At 37.6% G+C, this 24,995-nt stretch overlaps 2 protein-coding genes across 4 annotated transcripts; both read left to right on the top strand.

Moving 5' to 3' along the window:
* The first annotated feature begins 3,012 nt into the window (after window positions 1–3,012).
* Window positions 3,013–23,567, top strand: LOC147567265 (chromosome-partitioning protein, putative (DUF639)). Of its 3 annotated transcripts, XM_086653894.1 has the most exons (12): window positions 3,013–3,082; window positions 3,133–3,521; window positions 3,709–3,940; window positions 4,492–4,639; window positions 11,485–11,580; window positions 11,975–12,132; window positions 13,098–13,263; window positions 17,541–17,677; window positions 19,017–19,698; window positions 20,508–20,620; window positions 21,515–21,770; window positions 22,989–23,567. In XM_086653894.1, exons 2-12 carry the CDS (start codon window positions 3,344–3,346, stop codon window positions 23,262–23,264), a joined length of 2,442 nt encoding a protein of 813 aa, XP_086510020.1. In that variant the 5' UTR covers window positions 3,013–3,082; window positions 3,133–3,343; the 3' UTR covers window positions 23,265–23,567. The 3 variants fall into 3 exon arrangements, 1 of the variants encoding a protein (XP_086510020.1); XR_015230728.1 differs by lacking the exon at window positions 3,013–3,082 and having other exon boundaries at window positions 3,155–3,521; window positions 21,515–21,915; XR_015230729.1 differs by lacking the exon at window positions 3,013–3,082 and having other exon boundaries at window positions 3,155–3,521; window positions 21,350–21,770.
* Window positions 6,290–10,313, top strand: LOC147567266 (uncharacterized). Its single transcript, XM_086653895.1, has one exon. It carries the CDS (start codon window positions 7,632–7,634, stop codon window positions 9,762–9,764), a length of 2,133 nt encoding a protein of 710 aa, XP_086510021.1. The 5' UTR covers window positions 6,290–7,631; the 3' UTR covers window positions 9,765–10,313.
* Window positions 23,568–24,995: the final 1,428 nt, after the last annotated feature.

Genomic DNA, 24,995 nt, shown 5'->3' with positions numbered 1-24,995 from the left:
AATGATCTGAATTTACTTCTTCATTTCGTTCTAAAGGTGTCATTTTTGTGATTGATTTTGAAGTTTTAGAGGAAATATTCATTTGGGTATTCGTTAATTGCTTTTTAATCAACCATATTTTTTGAGGGTAAGAGATTTTTCTCCATTTAGAAGGAAAATTGGCATCGTTCTACATTAATTTATGTTGTCTGTCTGTTATTCATGTGGCTAGATTTTTCATAAACGACTTGATTGAAGATCATCTTGAATTTATTTATGAATTTTTGAATGTAAGAAGGACGAAGATGGGATTGTATTAGTTTTGTTTAAGATCATTCAGTTTAGGTATGCCCTTCCAGTTCAACTGTAACATAAGCTAATAGTGCACTTTATCTTTCAAGGTTCAAGGGCTGAAGAGTTAGTTTTTGATGGGTTTGTCATCCACTATCCCTGTCAGTGAAGGTATACAACTTTGTATTTTTGATCTAAGAAGGGGACAACATGAAGGGCAGGAGCTCGACAAGATCTTGTTTTTCTTTCCCGCGGATTGTCCTTTTTCAACCCAACTTTCTGTCATAGGGCTTAGCGAAGGGCTTATTACATTTACAAGGTAACTAGAGTTATATTCGTCCATCGTCCTTTTCAAATATAATTCTGACTATAGAACGAATAAGTTATCAGATCGAAGATCATAATTCTTGATCAATCAATGATGATACTCCAATAAAATTGATGAGTCATTTTGTCATTCACCTTGGTATTTGGTGTAATTGATAATGAGAGCTATGAGAAAAAAGAAAAAAGAATTCCTCAGCATAAATGAGCCTCAAAGTAGGATTCATGCCCAGGAGGGCTACGGGGTTCATAAAACACTCTGGTAAAAAGTACTCCACCATGTAGCTTAACTTAGAAGGAATGGGCTGCGTGTTCTTCAAGGGTCCCATAGTAATCTTGTTGTAGGGTCTACATACTCTCTTTTACTATAAATTTCAGTCTTGTCGGAAAGAGAAAAACTTTGCTAGTGATTATCTCATTGTAGTACCTTTTTTGGTCTAATTTCAAAAAACACTCAAATATGAAACTAGGGTAGGGAAACTTAGATGTGTTCCTTATGACTTGATTATAATGTTAGTAAATGTTTCAGACATCTCCATTGTCCTAGAATTTAAGCTACACAAAGAATTGTGTATTGATTATTGCTGATGCATAATTATATGATCCTAGGTTAAACACTAACAATTTCAATAATAAAACCCTAATCAATAAGTTCTGTATACACATCACAATGTGTGTTCGATCACTGGGGAATGATGTCTTCTGATCCATTAGAACTGGATCACAAGCTTCAGTACTGGTGGCTGACGTCAGGAAGAGGAAGGGTTTGAAGGAGCAGATGACCCCTCTCTCTGAATTCGAAGACAGGCTCTAAGTTGACTTCCATCGAAGTTGGATCTTTATTATTTGTTTTTTTTTTATATTTTGAGAACTATTTTTCAGTGTATTTGTTGTCTTGGGTTCATTTTAATCAGACTGGTATGTGAGGTTTAACTTTACACAACCTTAGGTGGACCTGGTATTTTCTTATCTGAGGTACATGTTGTTTTAGGGATATTAAAAATTCTGTTGAATGATTTTGAGAAGATTAATATTCCACCTGCTTTATATTATTATAGATTTTTGTTGGTAGATGTTATTTTTCTTACTTATGATGTCTGAGTCTATAGGGTGCAAACTTGGGGTTTTCAGTTAATTTGATTCAGATTGTATATAGTATATACTATATACTATACTAAGCAGGTGAGTTTACGCCTCTACGGCTGAATGAAGTGTCCGGAAAGGCTACCCTCGATGCATTACCTAGTTTGTTTTTGTCACAGATTTATAAGCTTCATTTTACTTGGGTTTCTTGTGAGGATTTTTCATTACAGATCCCATGTGTTTGCCTTGCCTTCAGTATAGCAACAAAAAGTTGCATGTGCTGTTTCAACGACCAAGCAAGGACAATTGTGGATGTACATCAAGGGAATGCTTTGCCTTCAACATATAGAGCACCTTTGTGCATAATGCACTTCCTCGTGACGATAAAGTCTATGTCGTGTTAATTTAGAACATGAAAACAATAGTAGGGTTTCGGCACACTTTATGGTAGAAGCAAAAGAAAGTAAAAACGCATTTGTGTTTGTGCTTCGGTCTCTCTTAAAAAGTAGAATGTTACTTTGCCATTTTATAGTTTTCTTTGTATAAATATTTAGTTCTTGTATGTTTTTATGGGTTTTCTCCCTTTTCATGGTCAGGGTATTTTTTTTTTTCAAAATTGACTACAATGTACGATAGTCATTACAATAACGTTTATACATCAAAGATGTGATAAGCACAATAATTATCAAAGTTTACCTTTGTAAATTTAGTTAAAAATTGTTTGTGTGTATGTGTTCTTTCTGTTAAGTGTGTTTTCAGAACTTCATGATTTGTGGCTGACTCACGTTTGAACAAACACACATCGTGTGGCGAATATAATAGAAAATATTTTTGTATAATTTTTTTCCTTTTATTTTAATCTTGTTGAAAGTTCTTTGAATTTGGACATGACACATGATGTTCACAGCATAATGCATTTTATTTCATATTATAAGAGCAAAAAATATGTATTTATATAACAAATGACATCGTGCCATGTCATAACTTGCAATCGTAAATTTCATCCGTCAATATCCATAGTTCAATTTTCACCATTGGATTTTTTTCCACTAATCTAACTACCTCTCATCATATAACTTCTCACTTATTCTTAAAATAACTACCTACAATTTTCATCTTAAATTTGTGTTGGTCATGTTAATATTGAAGTAAAAAATAATTTTATTTTGATTTTCAAGAGACGAATTTAGTAGGAATTTGATCGATACTTCTTTTTGTTGTATGATTGTAGTTTGTCTTTATCTACTATCACGATCGACAAATTATCCCGTGACGGAGACACGGGCTATACCCTTGTATCATATAAATTTTAAGACCTAAAAAAAAAAAACAGTTACAAAACATAATCCAAATGGAGAGACGAATAGAATTTTGTTCATTACAAACATAATCCATTAAGTGAGCTGTACACACTTTTCAACAAAAAAAAAAAAAAAAAAAAAAAAAACAAGTGAGCGATACACACCAAAATGGAATTAGCCAATAATTTCTACATCTACTACTGTATAAATCGCGTACCTTTTTAGAGGTCCGCGCCTCCGCCTAATAATAGGTTCCGATATATTCAAATGATCAAAAGTCACTCTCCTATCAGAAAATAACACAAATAAATCCAAATTTACTTTCACTACTCTCTCTCTCTCTCTCTCTCTCTAAATCGGAGAAGATGCAATTGCAGTTCAGCTTAACTTCTAAGCTCAACCCATCACCAATTTCCTCATTTCCAATCCGGGATTTTTCCAAATTCCGATTCTTCCCAAGAAACAATCAACTACACAACTTTCGCTTGAAGCTCGTTGCTCAATCTTTTGGCGATAAGTGGAAACTAAACGAAATTGATACCAGTAAGTCTTTCTATACACTATTACTTCAATTTCTGGGATCATTGAGAAACAAATTGAAGTTCGTTTTCAGAATATAGGGTTAAATTTATGTAATATAGAGATTTGATTCTATTGGGGGAACTTAAAGAGGTAGCTTGAGTTTCTGTAGGTAACTATTTGATAATCTTAATTGTTTTTTTTTTGATAGATTTGGTTCAAGAAAAGTGGAATTTATGGGTTGGGAAGACTCGGAACTTTTTAAATGAAGTGACAGCTCCATTGATAACAAAAGGGCAGGGTGGAAGAACTGACCCGAAAAACCCTTTGTCAGATAGTAGAGATATAGAAGAACTCTTTGTTGCTGAACAAACAATTAATAGTAAAACTCCTAATGGGAATCTTTCTGTACCTGCTATTGTTTCAATTGAGCAATTCAGCAGGTATTTGCACTTCATTTTCTTTACCAAAAACTCTCTATATATTTGACAAGTTCTTTTTCTGCTTAAATTTCAATTGTTTATATGTAAGTATCTGCTCGGAAATAGTATGTTGTTTGAATTTGGGACAAACTTAGTTTCAAAAAAAATTGGGACAAACTTGCTAGTTTAGTTGGTGGTGTTTCCGGTGGTTGATAACGTAAACGGCAGACCCAAGATTCTTTTGTTGTTGGCATCGAGTTGGCCATCTCATGAAAGTAGGCTCGTGACTTTAAAAAATGTAATATTACTTTTTAGGCGTCGGTTAAATTTACCTATAACTATTTTTTTTATGTGGTAAACCGTCCTGAGAAAGCTTATCAAATGAGGTGAGGTACTTATCTATTATAATTCCATGCCGCTCAGCATTCATAAAAATCAACTTATGCTTCATTTAAACCGTTTTTCGCTTCAACACTGAGGTGGTTTCTTTTTAAGCATTGAATAGTTTCCTTGTTCTTGTTTGAAATGTTGACGAACTTAAATACTGGAGTTGTCCACTTGTTGCGTGGCAGGATGAACGGGTTAACCGGACAGAAAATGAAGAAAATCTACGAAACGCTTGTTCCTGAAGCTTTACGCTATGATGCCCGCCACTTTGTGGAGTATTGCTGCTTTAGGTTCTTGTCAAGGGATAGTTCTGATTTTCATCCCTCCTTGAAGGTTGGTAATCTGTGTTTGTTTTAACCTAGTTCCTATCATTAACATGATTCCTTATGGTTTTTTATCTGCAAACAAAGACACAACAAAAATGGGTGTAAACACATTCCCATAATATTGTATGTTGTTACTTACTTCAAATTTGCAGTATTTTTTATTGTAAAGAATAATTGGTCTAACTGCTGTCCTAATTTAGTCACGAATTGTTGGTGATAGTTCTTTAAAATTGAGACTCCACTTTTACACGAAGTTCTAAATCTATGGGTAAAATTCTTCTGAGTAAGTCTTCTAGAAGTCAGCTTCATTTTGAGAGGAAAGAAATTATCTGCATTAGTCACGAATTACAGATAAAAAGTTGTGCTGTTTCCTATGGAAGCCCCCATATTTACCAGGACACTGAAGCATGCTCCCATATATTTGGGTATATGGGGAGTTTTGCTCAAGAGAATCATCTAGTAAAATGGAACAAGCATGGCATTAAGGAAATTGTCACAAAACTTCTCAATGTTGATTGGCTTGCTACTAGCTCTAATTTCAATTTGGAAAGCATTATAGGAGTGTTTTAGTTATAATACTTATGGTCTGGGTTGAACTTAGAAGTATTTGGCTTTAGAAGACTTACATATGGAGCACCAAGGACAATTTTAAGTGGAAGGATGCAAAACCCATTAGTTACGTCATACGATTCATTTTCAAATTAATCATCTCTTATTCTCGATGACAATTCAACTTAATTATGCAATTCTAGGCATTAGATTTTGCAACTGTTTTCACTTGTTCTTTCCACATTTTGTGCTGACATTTTTCTATTTCGTAAAAAATCATACACATATTCATCTCCTATTGTGTAATAAAAAGAAAAGAAGAAAGGTCATCAATGAGAAATAAAGTATTGAACTCAAGACTATACTTCCATTATTCTCTGTAGTTACTCTCTACAGGTTTTGCATAATTGATTTTGTACCGTATAAACAAAAAGAGATAGAAAAGAACTGTGCATAGTTTTATTCAAGGTGAAATCTTACATTCTAATTGTTAATTGAGAACCCAAATCTAACCTCCTAACATACAAAACAAGAACTAGAGGTTCTTCTTAGGCAAATTATGATTTATCTGGAAATCCCGGTTTAGATGAGGAACATTACTCGCACCAAAATAGCAGCGATGTTTTATAATGATCTCAGAGTAGCTTCTGGAGAAAGAGAAGCTACCTAAGTCATATTTAAGACCTCATTCTTACCGATCTCTGGCTCAAGTTTTATGTTCCCATTAGTTTTCTTGTTCCCCTGTAACATGCGTGGAGTCAATCTTCGGCCCCTTTTCTGTTGGTCAATATTTTGGCTGTACCCTTCCTGACATATCTTGGCAGATTTAGACCACTTCAGTTAATTTTTCTCATTCAGCTTCACACTGAATGGTTCTGGGCTAACCCCAAAGTCCTGGTTGGTTTGGTTTTGTTGCGAAACTGGGCAATGCACAATTTTTCAGCAGTTTTGTGTTTCATGCATGCTTGGTACGTACCCTGCAAACTTCTATCTGAGGTAAACAATTGATGCGATCGGTGTCTAATTTAGAGCTCAGACAGAACATGAGACAACTCTGTCTCATATCTGCACAATCTCATCTTCTCCATTGTGGAGGAGATAAACTTTTCTTTCTTTTGACTTTTAACAATTGGTTGATAAGTTTCCCTGTTTTTTTTGAAACGTTTAAATTAATATTGAAAGAAAAAGAATGTACACGAAAGAAAATTGGTGGTATCACATAGGGAAGATGTTACTTCATGATATCCTCCCAATTGGACAAGAAATCAAGATATGACAAGTTCCTATATTTCCCTAAATTTCTGCTCCAATGAAAAAGAAGGCCAAGGACGTCTTCCACCTCCACCCCTAGACTCTTAGGAGAGTCTTTGAAAATGCCCTCGTTCCTGGCTTTCCAGATAGACCAGCAAATTTCCGGAGGGATTAGTAGCCACAAGTCCCTCCTGGCCTTACTAATATGTACCCCTTTCCAAAGATCCATCAACGACGAAACCGAAGTGGGACAGCACCATTTCTCTCCAGCCGCACCAATGAAGTAGTTCCACAACTTCGAAGCCTCGCTGCAGTGTAAGAAGAGGTGGCTTACCGACTCGACATCCCTTCTACATCGTGCGCACCAATTGGTAATTAGCATCCCCCTTCTCTTCAGATTGTCCATAGTAGGAAACTTTCCCAGGATCGCTGCCCACATTCAAAGCTAACTCTCGGTGGGATGTTGGCCGACCATACAAGCTTAGCATCCACTTTTGAGCTTCCTACCTACCGCTGCCCACCTAATCTCAAATAGCAATTCTTCCCTGATAGGTCGTCTTGGTTTTAAGTCTTCCAAACTCGGGTATCCTCTGACTCTAGAGAAGGCTTGAAGCCATCTAGCCACCCCAGGAGGTTAGCATACACTTCTACCTCCCAGTCATTGAGATTTCTCCTTGTCTGAATCATCCAAGTATGTTGGATCCTATCGAAAGCCTGGGATACCTACATATCCTTATCAGTCGCCACAAAATAAATTGCTGGGAATCTGTCTTTGAGAGAGAGCTGATGTGATGCAAATGGTTCTAGAATAGGGTAGAAGTTCTCTAAGGTCTGGGGTAGTCAAGTCAATAGTCTAATTAATTAGTCAAGATTATTAAATTCTAAATATTAATTAGGTGTCTAGGTATTGTGAGGGTTGTCTAGTTGCTGTCTGGAGAAGTGGAAGGGTTGTATATGGGATGCTATAAGTAGGGAAGCTCTCTATTTGTAAGGCAGTCTACATCTTTTAAAATCAAGTAATAGTAAAGGTTTTTTTTCCCCTAGCAAAGGGTTCCCAAAGTCTTTTCCTTGGTTTTATCTCAAAAAATCAAGGCTCCGACGGTGTTTGGAGTATTCTCCTTCCGATTTAGGACGAAAGTACTAATCTGTTTGCTTTAAGTGGTATCAGAGCCACACTAGATTTGTGATTTTGCGAATCTATGGCTGGGCGGTGTAATAACTTGGAGCAAAATCAAGGAAGTACCGAAACAGGTCCCGCAACAAGTAATATGGCTATAAAGGAAGACGTGGAAACGCTTCAACAGCAACTTGCACAACTTTGTAATCGGCTTGAGCAAGCTGGAATCTTTGGTCGTCCTAACGTGACTATGGAAGGACAAAGGGGGGATCGTACCAATGTGATTACCCACACATATCAAAGAAGAGGACCTGATCCAGCAAGGGTACAAACACAACGCCATATAGAAGAATCTTCAGACGAGGAAGTTGAAGATCGGCCTTATGAAAGACAACCCCCATTCAATTTGGGTACTCGGCGTAATCAAGATCCACATGTGAGAGTAGAAATTCCAGACTTTACAGGAGAGGAACAGATAGAAGAAGTTTTGGACTGGTTGAATGAGGTTAAAAGAATTTTCGAGTATTTGGAGCTACCAGAAAATAAGAAAGTCAAATTGGTGGCTGTTAAATTAAAAGGGTATGCTTCTTCTTGGTGGCAACAGCTACAAATGACAAGAATGCAGACCGGAAAAGAGCGAGTTCAGACATGGTCAAAGATGCAGCTGCTGATTCGGAGTCAATTTCTTCCATTAAACTATGAAGGTATGTTGTTCCAACAATACCAATCCATTCAGCAAAGAAACAGTTCTGTTCGGGAGTACACCAATGACTTCTACAAAACAAAGACTCGTGTAAACTTAGTCGAATCAGAAACACAAGTTATACATCGTTATTTGATGGGACTAAGGCCAAATATAAGAAATTGGGTCGAATTACAGCCTTGTTGGACATTAGCTAGTGCTGTTCAGTTGGCAATGAAGGTTGAATCACAACAAACAAGACCTAATAATCAGCAAAATCAGATGGACAGAGGGCAAGTGCAAATAGGAGCTTATAAGGGTCAAGGTGGCTCAACCCAAAATATCGAAACAGGACCTTCGTTTACACAAAGTTCTGGACCAGCACCTTACTCCAAAGGGCGTGGACAGAATCAAGGAAGTGGTACACCAGATTTCAATCCGGGAGGTCGTGACATTACATCTAAATATGTGGGGGAAAAATTGAAGTGCTACAAGTGTGGGAAAGAAGGGCATAAGTCTGCTGAATGTCGAAAGAAGAACGCCAATTTACTAGTAAGTGAAGAAGTTGAGGGCTTTGGAGCTGCTCATGACGATGGTGGCAGCATTAATGAGGAAAATTTGTTGGAGTTCACAGAAGATGAAGTCCTATATAATGACAAAGATTTGCCAGCTCTAGTTGTTAGACGAGCCATGCTAGCACCTAAAGCTATCGATGCTAGACCCCAACGTACTAACATCTTTAGAACAAGGTGTTCGTCACATGGACGACTTTGCAATGTTATCATTGATGGTGGTAGCTGTGAGAATTTTGTTTCTAAAGAAATGGTATCGAAATTGAACCTTGCTATGCAACCACATCCAAACCCGTACGAAGTAGTCTGGTTCAAGAAAGGGGGTGAAGTAAAGGTAACACATCAATGTCGTGTCCCCTTTTCTATCGGTAAAAGTTATTCGGATGAGGTTTTGTGTGATGTCATTGGGATGGAAGCTTGTCATCTATTGTTGGGTAGACCATGGCCATACGATAACAAAACAACTCATCTCGGGGAAAAGAACATTTATACTTTTTACAAGAATGGAGTTAAAGTGGTTTTGGCTCCGATGCAAAATGAAGACTTCCCCAAAGGTAAAAAGAAAGAAGAGCGTGCTTCTTTGAGTATTCGACCATTTCTACAAGAGTGTGAGGCAGATTCGACGACATATGCTCTTGTTTCGGGAGAGGCGAAGGAACAACGACGACAAACACATTCAACTGAAAGTGAAGAACTACTAAAAGAATTTGCTGAAATATTCCCAAGTGATCTATCTGTCGGATTACCCCCTACGAGAAGTATCCAACATCATATTGATTCGGTCCCAGGAACTAGCCTTCCGAATTTGCCGCATTATCGCATGAGTCTGAAAGGACATGAGAAATTCATTCTACTTTTAATGTTTCTGATTTATATGCTTATCATGGAGGCGGAGCAGCAACAACTAACTCGAGGACGAGTTCTCTTCAAGGAGGGACTGATGCAAATGGTTCTAGAATAGGGTAGAAGTTCTCTAGGGTCTGGGGCAGTCAAGTCAATAGTCTAATTAATTAGTCAAGATTATTAAATTCTAAATATTAATTAGGTGTCTAGGTAATGTGAGGGTTGTCTAGTTGCTGTCTAGAGAAGTGGAAGGGTTGTATATTGGATGCTATAAGTAGGGAAGCTCTCTATTTGTAAGGCAGTCTACATCTTTTAAAATCAAGTAATAGTAAAGGTTTTTTTCCCCTAGCAAAGGGTTCCCAAAGTCTTTTGCTTGGTTTTGTCTCAAGAAATCAAGGCTCCGACGGTGTTTGGACTATTCTCCTTCCGATTTAGGACGAAAGTACTAATTTGTTTGCTTTAGTACTAATTTGTTTGCTTTATGATGGCACCAAGTATCGTGCCAAAACTTAATGTTTTGACCATTTCCAAGTTTCCATTTGGTATGTCTCTCGAAATCTTGAGCTATACCTACAATACCCTTCCATACTCCGCAACCAAAAGGAACTTTGATAGGTTTATGCGACCAACCACCTTGCTCCTCCCCAAATTTCTCAACTATTATACCTCCCCATAATGCCGTTTTCTCATTAGCTAATCTCCACAACCACTTTGAGAGGAGAGCTTTGTTCATTGTTTTCAGATTCTTGATGCCTAAACCCCCCTCCAGCTCTTGACAAATGAAATCCCAAGCTACCCAGTGGATTCTTTTCGTGTCTTCCTTATCATGCCACAGAAAGTCGCACATTTTCTTATCAATAACCTTCAAAACCGAGTCAGGTATACATTTAATTATCCCTGTTCAATCTACTACATTTAGTTATTTAAAAAATTCTAATAATATCTGCTACCTTAAACAATCACAAACTTCAGTTTTTCTTAGTGTCTAAGCTGCACTTAGATGGCTTCCATGACATTCAACATAACAAAGTGAATTGATAGATTAAACTACATAAAAATGGTAGTATTTGTAGGTCTTTAGGTGTTTTATTGTAGCCAATTTGGTACACAAGTGAGTCAGTGATCGACTTTGAAACGCAAGTAGCCTGTCCCAATTTTTTTAAGAAATTGATTTCTGAGTCCAGAGTCACTCGGGAATTCATGGGCCAGTTGGCTTACCCAGTGACTCGGTTATATACTAAGATAAGGTTTCTTTCAGAAATACACACACACACAGAGGGAGTGAAGGAGGGAGACCACTTCACCGACCAATCAAGCTTGTTGTAGATCTGTGGTCTGCTCAAAGTCATGCAAATAAGTTTCTGTCATTTACTCTCCTCGTTCTTTTACTTCTGTCTCCTTCATTTCTAGTAGACTTGATCTCCTTCATATTTGTTTCTTAGTGTATATATATATATATATAGAGAGAGAGAGAGAGAGAGAGAGAGAGAAAGAAACCATGTTCTGGGCGGAGGTACTTAAATGGGGACTCCTTAATGGAATGAGTTTGTCTCTACTTCGCATTACGAGGATAGGTCCCACCCAAGTAAATAAATTCTAAACAAGATAATAAGATAAAATTTTCGTCCTAAAAGAAGATAGTGCCTCTTAAATAAAATCTAGAAGGAATCTGGACTATCCCAAATGCCCCTATACCCTAATACATAAATTGGCCCCTCACAACAGAGTTGGCCCATTTCTCTGCCTTTTGTAGGCTTAGATGCTACTATATGTAATATCCTAGCTACCTTCACGCAAGGGTTTCTAGTTAATTGACGAATAAGTTTTTTTTTTTACAGGAACCAGCATTCCAAAGACTAATATTCATAACAATGCTTGCATGGGAGTATCCTTATACTGATTCATCTGCTGAAAAGTCTGAGAGTTCTTTGAAGGTTTGACATTCTAAACGCTATACGTGCCATTGACACCATAAGTCATGGCATCAATTTCTTTTGTTGTCTAAATTTAATTTAATACCATGACATGCCAACACTTGTAAGAGTTCATGAAGAATTTTTCTTCATTAGTTATGGTTGATAAACTAATCACCACTGCCTTTCATTGTTAGATAATCATGTGTCAATCCTTTTCTTTTTTTTTTGGTGAAATTTGACCTGCACTGGCCCATCGATACTTGAGATTTTAATTATTATTCGTATCTGTTGAAGTAGAGGACCGTTATTTACTTCAAAATGTGTTTGGAAAGGCTTTGGATTTTAACATTTTAGAAATTTTAATTCTCGGAGGAAACTCTAAAGTAGATGATCTTCATTATTGGCTTTGAAGAGAAAGCTAGTTGGAGAAGAAGCCTTTGTACGCGTTGCTCCGGCTGTATCTGGTGTTGCTGATAGGTCGACTGCGCATAATCTTTTCAGGGTTCTTGTTGGAAACGAACGTGCACTGTCACTGAGCTTGTGGATGACATACATTGAGGAACTCTTAAAGTAAGGTGAACGCGCACTACAAAACATTTTTCCTTTTCACTTTTACTTTGTAACCTTTGATGAGGGTATTAAATTTCAGTTATGGTATAAAGTCGGTCCGTTTGGACTGATGTACGTCGATTGTTGGAATAATTAGGAAGTTTGAAAATGTTGTCTAGACTAGAACCACGGAATTTCTGTTGAAAAGCAAGCATTAAAACATGGTACCATGTTCTAACAGTAATTGTAGTGTTTCGAATGAAAATTAATAGCATTCTATTCGCAGCTTATAAAAAATCAAGTGGTAATTCATTTTTGGCACCTATCTTGTGACACGATTCCTTTTCAGCCACTTGTTTTTTGTAACTTCAAGTTTGACCCCCTTTAGTTAGGGTTCCATCCATGAAAATCTAGGAGAATTTTAAGTTTTAACTCTTCAATGTTATGCTCATGTTTTAATTTCTCCACCTTTGGCCTTTTGTTACTCTCTTTCTCTCTCCTCCTCTATGATTCTTTTTCATTGTTTTCTTTAGATCTCATGTCAGATACAACTTTGAGGTTCTCCATCAGTGGAGATCCTAAACCTAGAAAATTGAACGAATACTCCCGAAGTCCTTTTTATTTGAGAAATCGACTACGATCTACGTTAGTCGTTACAAGGCATTGATACATCATTAAGATGTGATAAGCAAGATAACTGCCTAAGTTAAACCAATAATTGAAGAGGCCTAAAGCCCGACAAGCCTAAATTACGTGAGATAAATCTTTGGCGATAAACTGCTTCCACCGAGACTCGATCCCAAGACCTCATGGGCATAAGAGGGATGTCCTACCACTACACCAAAGGGTGGTGTACGAACTCTACCGAAGTCGGGAGTAGAGACTGTTCCCTTCCGTCACGAAGGAGGATAGTGGGGGGGTGGGGGGGTTACTTCTAGTAGATATTCTTGCATGCTCAATTTGCATCTATGTGCATTTTACTACAGGGTGCATGAAAGGCGCAAGTCATATCAAAGTGCAGAATTTGCGGAGTTATCTACCGAGCTGATCTTATGCATGGGATCTAGCAGGAAGCGACCTGTTTTGAAATGGGATAATAACGTGCCATGGCCAGGAAAAGTTACTTTAACTACTAGTGCATTATACTTTGAGGTATGTGATCTTTTGTGTATTCGATATTTTCGTCTGATATTTGTCGTGTCAGAGGACAAGGTGTCATATTTCGTAATGTGGATACAGCAAGTTACTGAGTTGAGATTGATCTCGTACAGAACATATACTAAAATACTATTAAGAAGTTAGGTCTAACTGGACAAATGTAATCAGGTATAAAAACTAAAACCTTAAATAAAATCATCAATACATAGAAACCTCCTTACGGCTTTGACAAAGTCTCCTCCGTTTCATTACTCCTCCTTCCCCATATTCTTCCCCTCTCCCCTCCTTCATTGATAACAAAATCACCCCATCCCCATCGTAAATCCTAATTCTGGTGTTTTTGACACACTATTCATACACTCTAGTTTTTTTTTTAACTAATACCATGCAGTGCACAAAATTTCAAGACTATGTTATTACATAAGGGGGAAATAGATAATTACTTTGTCTGTGGCACTTAAAAGTGATAGAAAAATCACATCATGCAAAAAAAAAAAACGTTATTGCACCTCCAAGTGATAGCACTTAAAAGTGTTAGTCAAACACCCTAGTGTTTCATGGTGGGGAAACCCCTTTATAAGCATCAAGTCTCCCATGTACAGAGGCTACGATTCATTACAAAAATCTCTCTAACTTCTTCAATACCTGGTTGTAACTGCCGCCGACGTGAGTCTTCAAGTGAAAACTCTTAATTGGTGAACTTTTGGGTTGGTACAACACAACTCAACTGCTCTTCTTGCTGTAGGTGAGTCAATGAAGTACAAACCTCCCACGGACTTCCGTATGCGTAACAGGCTTTTTATTTATCGTTGTCTGATGCACTTGATGTGGTGTAACATTGTGATGATGCTGTGAATTGTTAGCCCCAGTGATATTTTGTTTTTGTGTATCCAAGAAAACTCCTTGTTCTATTGTATGGATTATGATGCTCTTCACCCGTCAACCTTGCTGAAGTTTGCAACTAAATCCTTAAAGACTTGCGTTTGAAAGATAGGGTAATTCGCCCAGCGTAGACAAACTCTGCACTTGTTCCTCCCTTCATTGTTAGTTTGAGCATGAGGAACTTGACTAGGGCTTTCGATAACCCTAATGTGTGTTTTGCAAAATCTGTGAGTAATGTGAGTAGTCTGGCGCTGTAGTCTAGCTAAGCTTTATGAACTTGTGATATATTTGGTTGGATAAGCTTTGGTTTAACTTGTGATATGTAAGTGATGGAGGCCATCACTTGTCACACCTGTCTGACCCATTCGGGCCAACCAACCCCCTTGATTAGCTTGCTCGCTTTATTAGATATCTAGTTTCTTAATTATACTACAAGTCTACAACCCCTTTTAGTAGTTTCTAAGATTTCAATCTTTCCTAGTTTGATCAGAATTTTTATCCTTTTACTTCTAAAAAAGGAGGATCCAGTTTTAGTTATTAATCATTCAAGAATCAATAAAAACCCTTCACTACAATTAGTTTCGGTATTATTAGTTGATTTCATTCTTAGTTACTTAAACTTCAATGCTTCCGCGAGCGCTTACATAAGCTGGTATTAGAGCCAGTGACGGACCCAGGAATTTTTAGATACTATAATAGATAGTAAAAAAACCAAATATAATAGATACTATAAAAAAACCAAATATCACAATTAATTGCATATTACAGAGCTACATGCCTACATTAACAATCTCTACTAACAATACTGAAAGTATTGTCTTATAATTGACATGTCAGAAAATCTTGAAGTGTTGTTTAACCTAATGATCTCTATATATGTTAAATTGACACTCTCAACTAAATTAGTTATCATCAATTCGTGAGTTGTTTCGACTTCAGTCTCAACATATGTTATTAGCCTTATAGACACTTGAATTATCTAAAAAAACTTTAGTAGGAAATACTAGAGAACTTTAATCTTGAAAAAAATAATCATAATGTAGCTTCTTTTTATAAAACGGAAGAAGAGAGGAGAATATAAAGTTGAATGAGAAAAATGTTTTTCAAAAAATATATGAAAGGAGAAAAGAATGATAAAGAGGGCACAAAGCTAATATGGAGAAAGCAAAATAGAGTTTACATGGAACCCAAACAAAAGGATAACCAAATTTGAATGTATAAAAAATGTGGGGCCAAAAATAAAAATCTCAGAAATCAGGAGTCAAAATGAAAAAGTTAGGGCAAAAATACAAGAAAATTATGTGTCAGATGTGAGATTTGAAGCTCAAACCTCTTTGGGGTAACTTCTTCATCTACCAACTTGGTAACATAGATTCTGTGTTAATATTAGTATTGTGTTCGTATTATTAGTAAAACAAACAAGTAGGGAACGTAAGCAAACAAGTAAGGAACCTGTAGGACCCGTGAGAGCACGTGCCCCCGTGGTCCCCTACGTGGGTCCTCCCCTGATTAGAGCAAGACAGATTATGGAAATACGGACCATCAAGCTCTCAAAGCATTGGACGATCAGACAAAGGCCGATCAAATGCGATGGATTCTTTTATCAAATGTTTTAGCTTTATAATCTGCCACAAATGCGGACCGAAAAACTTGGTTGTCGACGCCCGCACTCGCTGTGCGAGCTTCCTCACCACGATGCAAGTCCAGGTGTCCGGTTTCGAGTGTATTATTGATCTCTATCCCGACGATGCTGATTTCGGCTACATTTGGGCTGCATGCCAGTCCAGCCATCTGCATGATAGGTTCAACATTGTTGATGGTTATCTTTTTCGTGGCAACCAATTGTGCATTCTCTCCTCTCTCCATGAACATATCATTTAGGAATTACATAACAAGGACATATGGGTTGGGATAATACCTTGGCTCTGGTATCAGATCATTTTTTATTGGCCCCAGGTTCGGCGTGATGTTACCCGAACGATGGTATACCTGTCAAACTAGTATAGGGGGAGTTTATAGTACCGGTCTTTATACACCTCTCCGTACCCACAAGTATTTTTGAAATTACTTGGGAGTCTGCTTTGCCACATGCAGAATTCATTTATAACAGCACGGTAAACTGATCAACTAAGAAGGCTCCATTTGATATCGTGTACAACTGTCGACCCCGCCATGCGTTGGATATCATACCGCTTCCTCTTCTCTCAGATTATGATCATGCCTCAGCCTCATTTGCTACTAAAATTTGTTTCCATCACAAGGAGGTGTGTGATAATCTGCCCAAGGCTAACTCGGCTTATAAAGCCTCGGCTGATGCCATGGCCATCGAGGTTCGCCGTCGGCGACTTGGTGATGGTCCACATGAGGACATGACCAAACAACTAACTGCATTTGGAACTTATAAGAAACTCAGCTCGAAAAAACTGTGGGCCATTATGCTCCCTCACCAAAATCAGTGTAATGCATATATCATTGACCTTCCATCAGAGATGAGTATTTCGCAGACATTCAATGCCGCTGCATCTTCACCTTCTTCCCAAAGGTTACGTTTATGAAGACCACGAGTCAAGGAGGAGTTTTTCCTCAGAGGGGGTGTACGGTGTTTGCCATCATGGTCAACCCGTCTGATCCAACCGGGCCAACCGACCCCCTTGATAGCTTCCTGGTTTTAATAAATGTCTAGTTTCCTAATTATACTAGAACCCTTTTTAGTAGTTTCTAAGATATCTTTATTTCCTAGTTTGATTAGAATTTGTATCCTCTAACTATAAAAGGAGGTTCCAGTTTTACTTTTCAATCATTCAAGTATCAATACAAAACCTTTCATTACAATTATTTGTTGTTTTCATTCTTGCACCTACATCAGTGGGATAACTAAAATAAGAGCCTCGGGATGGGTTTCCGGACTACGTAGCTGCTAATTTGTGCTCAAATTTGATGAAAAGAAGGCTGCCGTTGTAGGGCTCTTAGAATTTTGAAATTGTAACTGTGCATTACGCTTGATGATGGGCACACGTGGAGGCCTGCTAAATGACAGAAACACAGGATGAGAAGCCTGACCTCTTCAGGATCAAATTTAGAGGAAGTTAAGCTGGAATTAGCCTATCTTTTGTTCCATAAGTTATCCACCTTCACTTTATTTTGTTAGTCTAGCTCGTGTAGCCTACCTTAGAATATATAAGTCTGTATGATGTATTTGATCGAAGTATTCTTGGTAAATTATTCTTCTTCTAGCTTTGATCAATATTACACTTCCTGAAAGTTATATGCTTATGGACAAGGTTTTAAATGTCAAAAAACTGAATGTGCTCAACTCAAACTAAAGTTCGCAAATTTTCCTTCATCAACTTGTTTGATCTCTTGATTTGTTCATCACTATTATTTCGCAGGCTATTGGTCTGACAGGTAAAAAAGAATCTCTAAGGTTAGATCTTACCGTGCATAGTTCCAGGGTGGAGAAAGCAAAAGTTGGGCCCTTCGGATCTGCAGTTTTCGACTCGGCAGTCTCTGTTTCATCTGATTTTGGGTGAGTAAGCTTCCGCTAATCATATGGAGTAAAAAGTACATTCTAGTCATTCCTTAAGTAGTTGGACTCCAGAATAACTAGATCTAGCCAATAGGCGAAGCCTGAGCAGAGTATGTATAACAATGTCAGAAATTTGTTTATGACGGCTAAGTCTCTCCCATAAAACTCCAACTGACTGCCTTGAGAGTGAATTGCCCCAGCCGAGTTCAACTGAGTCTAAGCCAAACTACAACATTCAACTGAGTCTGAGCCAAACTACATCATGACTAGACTTGCATACGAATGCCTAGATTTGCATACGAGATGACTATCTTGGCTGGGGCAACTCACTCATAAATAAATTGTTCTGAGAGTACAGTTTAAAAGTAATTCGGTGATGGTGGACTTGCATACGAATGACTAGACTTGCATACGAGATGACTATCTCGCATTGAAATGTTATTAAAAAATATCAAGAAACCAAACTGCTTAAATGTAACCTGTAATCTCCGACATAAGTATTTACGCTTGAGAAACCATTAAATTCAGATTCTATTTTGATGATCTTCTGAAAGGTCGTGTGGCGAAGCGAGGTGTGTCATTAACCTTTTGACTTGCTCGCCTAGTTGACCTAGGTCACGTGGCCCTAGGGTTACTTTGGGTTGCCTGACTCCTAGGTGTGAGCAAATGTTGCCTAGGCTGCGTAAGCCCGCCTAGGTGATAATTTTGACTACACAGTGTGTCGCTAGTTTATTTTTTAATGTCTTGTATCTCGATCAGTCATTTTCTTCGTGTTATGTCCTTAGTAATATACATCGCAATATTATAAGCTTCCGGTTAGTAGAAGAATTTTAATGTAAAACCATTATATATGTGATGTTTTCAGTAAGAACGATTCTCTTTCTCAATTTCTCCAGCTTTGATAGGGTTTAGTAATATTATAGCCAAACCATTCTGATCACATGAAACCAAAACCGTGATACGTTTATCTGTTAATCTATTTAAGTTATTCTTGCTTTTGATCTTCTCGTTTATCTAGGGTTCTTACTTTTTCAAATCAGGTGCTTGTTAATGTTACTTTTTTGGGTGGGTAATCTGGGATACGATCATGTCGATACCTAATTATTTCAGTACAAGACTAAAAGCTCTTAAATTTTTGGTTAAGCTTTCTTTAAAGCCTCCTTTTGCTTCTCTAACACAGGATACACTTAAAGAGGATTTTCATAAATCCTTTATGCTTTGCATATTATTCTTTGGTTATATTATCCCATCATGGAAGACCTCTTCTGGGACTCTCTATGCGTTCCACATTCAGGTCAGTTGGTGTATCTAATGTCCTCACTGTTTCTTTTCTGAACAGATCCAAACCTCTGGTACTGGAGTTTGTTGATTTTGGTGGTGAAATTAGAAGAGATGTCTGGCATGCTTTTATCAGTGAAGTTATTGCCCTGCATGAGTTTATACGAGAATATGGACCTGCAGATGGTGATGAATCAGTATCCCATGTATATGGTGCTCATCAAGGGAAGATGAGGGCTACTACAAGTGCAATCAATAGTGTCACTAGACTGCAGGCACTTCAATTTATCAGAAAGTTATCAGAAGATCCAACGAAACTTGCCCAGTTCTCGTATTTGCGGAGTGCGCCATATGGTGATATTGTTTCACAGACTTTGGCCGTAAGTTTTTGGGGTGGGCCATTGGTTTCAAAAGTTTCAGAAGCCAAGGATCTAGTAAAGGTTGGACCACTAGATGATGTTTCTGGAAGTAGCAGTCATGTGTTTGACATAGATGGAAGTGTTTATTTGAGGAGGTGGATGAGATCTCCATCTTGGTCATCCAGTATAGCTGTTGCTTTTTGGAAGAGCGCTTCTGTGAGGCCACGGTTAGTTTTAAGTAAAAATCTTACTGTGGCAGACAAGACTCTTGTGGAGAGGGCAACAATACTATGTAAACAGAAAAGCCAAATTGTTGAAAAAACCCAAGCCACTATTGATGCTGCAACACTCAAAGGGGTCCCCAATAACATCGACCTTTTCAAAGTACGTCTCTCTCTCTCTCGCTCTCTCTCTTACGACACCCTTAAATCATTTACTTCTGTAAGGGAGCCAGGGACAATGTTAATGTGCGAAATAATCCAAATGAAATTTTCGCGAGCTTAAGCCTTAAAGGATGACTGATTCTTTGTTAAACATTGCTATTGATGGCATTAATGTTTAAAAAGTTAAGAAACATTCTGTATCCTTCTTTTTTCTTATTCTTGGAGAAACGGTTTCATGAGATCATGGATATGTAAAAGTCCAGTGGACCTAATTTATTGGGTTCGCTGATCGTAACAAATTCACGTGTAGGTTACTGGCTCACTCGCCGAGTCAAGCCCTCTTCTCTATACATTTCTAATTGTATAAAAGGATTTTAAAATAGGGAAAAGATATATCATGATGTTTTTGGTAGAACTTTTTAAATTTTAGCTATTTTACATCTGCAAACATGGATTTTTTTAACATGATGTTTTTGGTAGACCCAATTTATTGATGGTCTTCGTTAGGAAAAGACAACGGCAATATTGTTTTAAGACTTCATCTCTCTATGCAAACAAACCTGCGCAAACTATGTGAAGATTTTACATACTTAGTGCGAACTTATGCAGACCGTACTTTGTGCAACCCTTTCATAGGGAGCTGAAGCCTAAAATATATATAGATCCTCTTTTGACAAAAGATAATTTGGCCAAGGGACTTTTGACCGTTTCTCCCTTAAAGTAACCATCTTTTAGGGGGAATTGGTTCTTGATGAAAGGATTTCAATGTTGAAAAGGGTATAAGAACAATCTTCATTGTTTGCTACACAGGAACTCATGCTCCCCCTGGTTGTCATTGCTAAGAACTTCGATAAACTTACACGCTGGAAAGAGCCACACCTGACTGTCTCCTTTCTTGCCTTCTCTTATACCATCATTTTCAGGTATGCCTATGTCTTACTTGATTATTTTGATACATTGAGTGCCTCAGTCGATGCGTAGCAACGTATGTTCTTGTTGGTTACTCTTTCAAAATTATGCCCACTTGGAGACATCCTACATCAATATTTTGTTTTTTTCTTTCAACAAACAGTTTGTTTTCTACAAGATGTAGAATCTTGTAGATATCCTGGATGTTAATGCATTTTGTTAACCCATTGGCTTATATTGTTCTCGAAAGAAAAGAATTTTTTTTCTTTTATCTTGAAACCATTAACTGTTTCCAGGGCCTGTTACGTACTTAGATATCATTTGGGCAGTTACCTTCTTGGTATGTTCTCAATTTTGTTGTTATAGGCTATAAGCCTCTATGTAGGGAAATATTTGGAAAAGTAAAATAAACCAACTTATGGCTAAGAAACTGAAGGACTGTACTTTCGAAGTATTCAAAAAAAGTATTCTTTTAGTTGAATTTTTTGCGGACTGTGCCACACGTTCTCGTAGATATAATCAAAAAACTTTAAAAGTCGTAATGTTTTATCTCTGGTTCTCTATTACAATTTGCATACTTGGCAAAGATATAATGTAAAACCGTAAAGTGTTGCTTGTGAGTAACAACCATCCTTCGTTTTCGATACTCCGTATGCCAACCTGAGCTTCACCTACAAAAAGGATTTATTTCGGCTTCCAGAATTTCGATTTCTGACTAATGCTGACCTTTCATTTCTCTGTAGGAACATGTTGTCCTATGTATTTCCTATGAGATTAATGGTTGAGTAACAACCATCCTTCGTTTTCTATACTCCATATGCCAACCTGAGCTTCATCTACAAAAAGGATTTATTTCGGCTTCCAGAATTTCGATTTCTGACTAATGCTGACCTTACATTTCTCTGTAGGAACATGTTGTCCTATGTATTTCCTATGACATTAATGGTTGTAGCAGTTACCATGTTATTAATGAAGGGGCTGAAAGAGCAAGGTCGTCTAGGTAGATCCTTCGGAAAGGTTACAATACGTGATCAACCACCATCAAACACAATCCAAAAGATAGTAGCATTTAAAGAAGCCATGCTTGACCTAGAAAGCTATCTCCAGAATCTAAATGTCACACTCCTTAAGATCCGGACAATCCTTGTAGCTGGTCAACCTCAGGTATGTAGTCACTTGATGTCATTTTCTTTCATTTCATCCATGTAGAAATAAGTATTGTTTTCGCCTATGTAACATGGAACTGGTACGAGTATCGATATACAAAACTGGTACAAGGTGTTGCTCTTGAACACCCAAGTGGAAAAAGGTCAGTACGGGGATCCCGCCGTACACTTATATTTCCTTGTTTTAGCTGTTGTTTCTTTATTTCTGTACTAATGATTGTTTACTTCTGGATCAACTGTTATGACATTATACCCAATCTAGGGTGGAAGTTTTATGGTCTTAGCACGAATCATGTTCATCCAAAAATGTACATATAAAGTTTCACACTATACTCACTCAAGTTACTGGACATGATTATTCCAGTGTCTAGCAGGAGTACCTGAGTATCCCATATGACAAAAATTACAAAGTAGCATGAGTGTCAATATATAGTCGACAGGGGTGAAGTGAAAGTTGTTTTCTTCTATTATCGAAAAAATTCTGTTTTAATTCCTAACCTAGATATTGGATGCCACAGAGAGCTCTTTGTTTTGGAAAAATTACAAGATTTACATCATGGATGTATCTGCTCATTTAGTATTCTAAATTGTATAGATATATAATAAAGGCACTCGGATATGCTGAAAGTGAGGTACATTAATATCCATAATGATGACGAACAACGGTAGAAAACAAAGAAAAACTTAAAAATAGAGAAGGATCACTCATTAACAAATAAAGTCCAATCAGTCCGTCACTCCTAACTTGTCACAAATACTAGCTATTTCCCATGCAAGAACAATACTATTGATTGTCCTTGTATCTAGTTTGATTGGGCTATACGTGTGTGCTCAAGCTCCGAACATGTCGGGCCTCTTCGACGGGCTTGTGGCGCCTTCATCGGGAGCAAAACCCCGTACTCGCTGACTCGGGTTTGGGTGTCAAAAGTGGGGACAATATCGCTAACTGCTAAGGCTCAGGGCATCACATATACCCCCAGCTTCCAACAATTACAATCATATTAGGTCTTGCATTGTGAAAGTTCTAGGGAGCTGGTGCATAAGTGGATATAAATTACCCAATTCCTGACGACCAGTCTTCTCTTTTGGTTGGCAGTAATTTCTGTATTTGTTAACTACTTCATTAGAAGGTTCTTGCATTGAATTCTGTTGCTGAATTTAAAACGATAATTTACTCTTAATTCATCCTACTTTTTATGCTTGTTTCTTTTTGCAGATAACAACTGAAGTTGCTCTGGTGCTGTTAACTTCTGCAACAGTTCTCATACTTGTTCCTTTCAGATACATCCTTGCCTTTTTTCTCTTGGATCTGTTTACACGTAATCTGGAGTTCCGCCGAGAAATGGTCTTGAGATTTATAAGCCTTCTAAAGGAACGTTGGGGCACCATACCTGCTACACCAGTAGTCGTCTTACCATTTGAGAGTGATGAAACTACGTCACTCAATCAAAACAAGAGAACCAAGAAGCAAGATAAAACAGAAATATCGTAGCCCAATACCAATGTCTAATATGTTCAATGTACATGCACAGGGTTGTACAAAAATAAGCGGGCATTTCCGTGTAGAAAGAAGAAAAAAGTACGATATTAGATGAACGTGTTGTAAATTTATGTATGCGAACTATTGATGAAGTGCGTCATTTTTGTATTCAAGTACCATTCTTTGCACTCGTATAAACGTAAAGAATCAGAGGCTTTCTGTTTCTGACAGTTTATATTCTTCTTCAGCCTTTAGTGTGTAAATTCTAGATTAACCTTTAATTGAATTGGTATGTGATTGTTGGTAATGTCCACATTTGAATTTCTTAGTATGGAACTATATTTTCTTTTTAGTTGTTGAGAGGAACTGTTCTATATGGTACTCCAGTTACGTTTCAGACTGAAATTTCCTCACGTTTTTTCGTTTGTTCTTCTTTGCTCTACTTTCTTAATTGTTGTTGTTCTTCTAGGTCTACGAAATGGTGTGACTCGCTGTAGCCTGATGTTCTGACGCCATTACCTGAGTACAATTTGTAAATTCATAGGAAACTTGTGCACCTTTTTCTGAAAGCGGTTTTGTTATTCAAATACACCATCTAAATACTATTCAGGCACACATTCAACTTGGACCAGCGATTCACTGTAAAGTCACACCTCTCTCCCTCAGATATATATCTCTCTTTCTTTTATTTTGAATTGTCAGCTTGCCTCGAAGCCTTGATCTCTAAGTTGGAAGACTAAATATTTTACCACTTTAACCAAGGGTTTTTGGCGCGTATATTTCTCTTTCTCTCTACTTCGCTCCTCTTATCTCTCTGGTTTAAGGGGACACGACCCCTAAAGATCAAAGGTCCCAAAACTTCGAGGTTGAGGGTTGCCCTCAATCCACAAGGATTGGGAGAGTTCGATGGTGGTGGTGGTGTTTGGTGAATCAAATTAGTAGTTGTGGATCCGGGGGCAGATAACTTATAGTGTAGACACTCACGAGAGTCTTGGAATGCTCGTGCACGAACTTATATATCACAAAAAGTGTGACCACGAAATTTGATTGTATGCATTCATCCATTCATTCACACGAAATTTATCTAAAAATTAATACATCTATAAATATTCATTTGTTCATAGATATTAGAGTATCTTACTGTTAAAAATAATTTCTATCGACATATACGTAGCTTAGTGTTGTTCAAAAAGATCAAAAGGTGTTAAATTTAGGACGATGAATTGGAGAGTAACATTTTGTATAAGGATAACCAAGTTTTGGGTCGGAAAATCTTAGATGAACCCAATCACTTTCTCTCTCCATCATCCCATTGTCGCGACAAAATAAAGGACGAGTTTCCTTTTTGGTAACCGGCATGAAGAATTGTAAGATTTCAAGTGAAACTCTTCTCTTCTGCCACAACAATTAGAAGAGAGAAAGTGAGAGAGTCATGGAGTAACCTCAAAGTTTTAAGGTTTCACATGGCACTTTCCCTTCGTCTGAGAGAAAGGAGGGGTTCGACAAAAGTGTCGGTGGTGGTTAGTGGTCGGTGGTGTTGGTGTTGGTGGTCGATGGTCAATGGTGATCGGTGGAACATCTGTTCGCAGATGGTGAAATATTTAAATATAGACAGGATTCAACTTAAATCACGGGGGACAAAAGTGTCATTTGGCACATTTCAGAAATTGGGCTTATGTTCCATACTTGTTTTGAAGTCTGACACATTTGGGCTCTTTTTCAGCACATTCAGACCATTGCTTA

Source organism: Eschscholzia californica, unplaced genomic scaffold (assembly GCF_041429995.1).
Source record: "Eschscholzia californica isolate CP2 unplaced genomic scaffold, dmEscCali1.0.p SCAF_1, whole genome shotgun sequence".
In the NCBI taxonomy this organism is placed as follows: Eukaryota; Viridiplantae; Streptophyta; class Magnoliopsida; order Ranunculales; family Papaveraceae; genus Eschscholzia; species Eschscholzia californica.
This window is presented reverse-complemented; position numbering and strand designations above follow the sequence as displayed.

Bases quoted from the DNA above. Each gene is read 5' to 3' on its own strand.
- LOC147567266 (XM_086653895.1), top strand. From the start codon at position 7,632: ATGGCTGGGCGGTGTAATAACTTGGAGCAAAATCAAGGAAGTACCGAA.
- LOC147567265 (XM_086653894.1), top strand. From the start codon at position 3,344: ATGCAATTGCAGTTCAGCTTAACTTCTAAGCTCAACCCATCACCAATT. The intron at 4,640-11,484 runs GTTGGTAATCTG...TTTTTTTTACAG, and splicing joins ATTTTCATCCCTCCTTGAAG to GAACCAGCATTCCAAAGACT. The intron at 17,678-19,016 runs GTGAGTAAGCTT...TTTTCTGAACAG, and splicing joins TCTGTTTCATCTGATTTTGG to ATCCAAACCTCTGGTACTGG.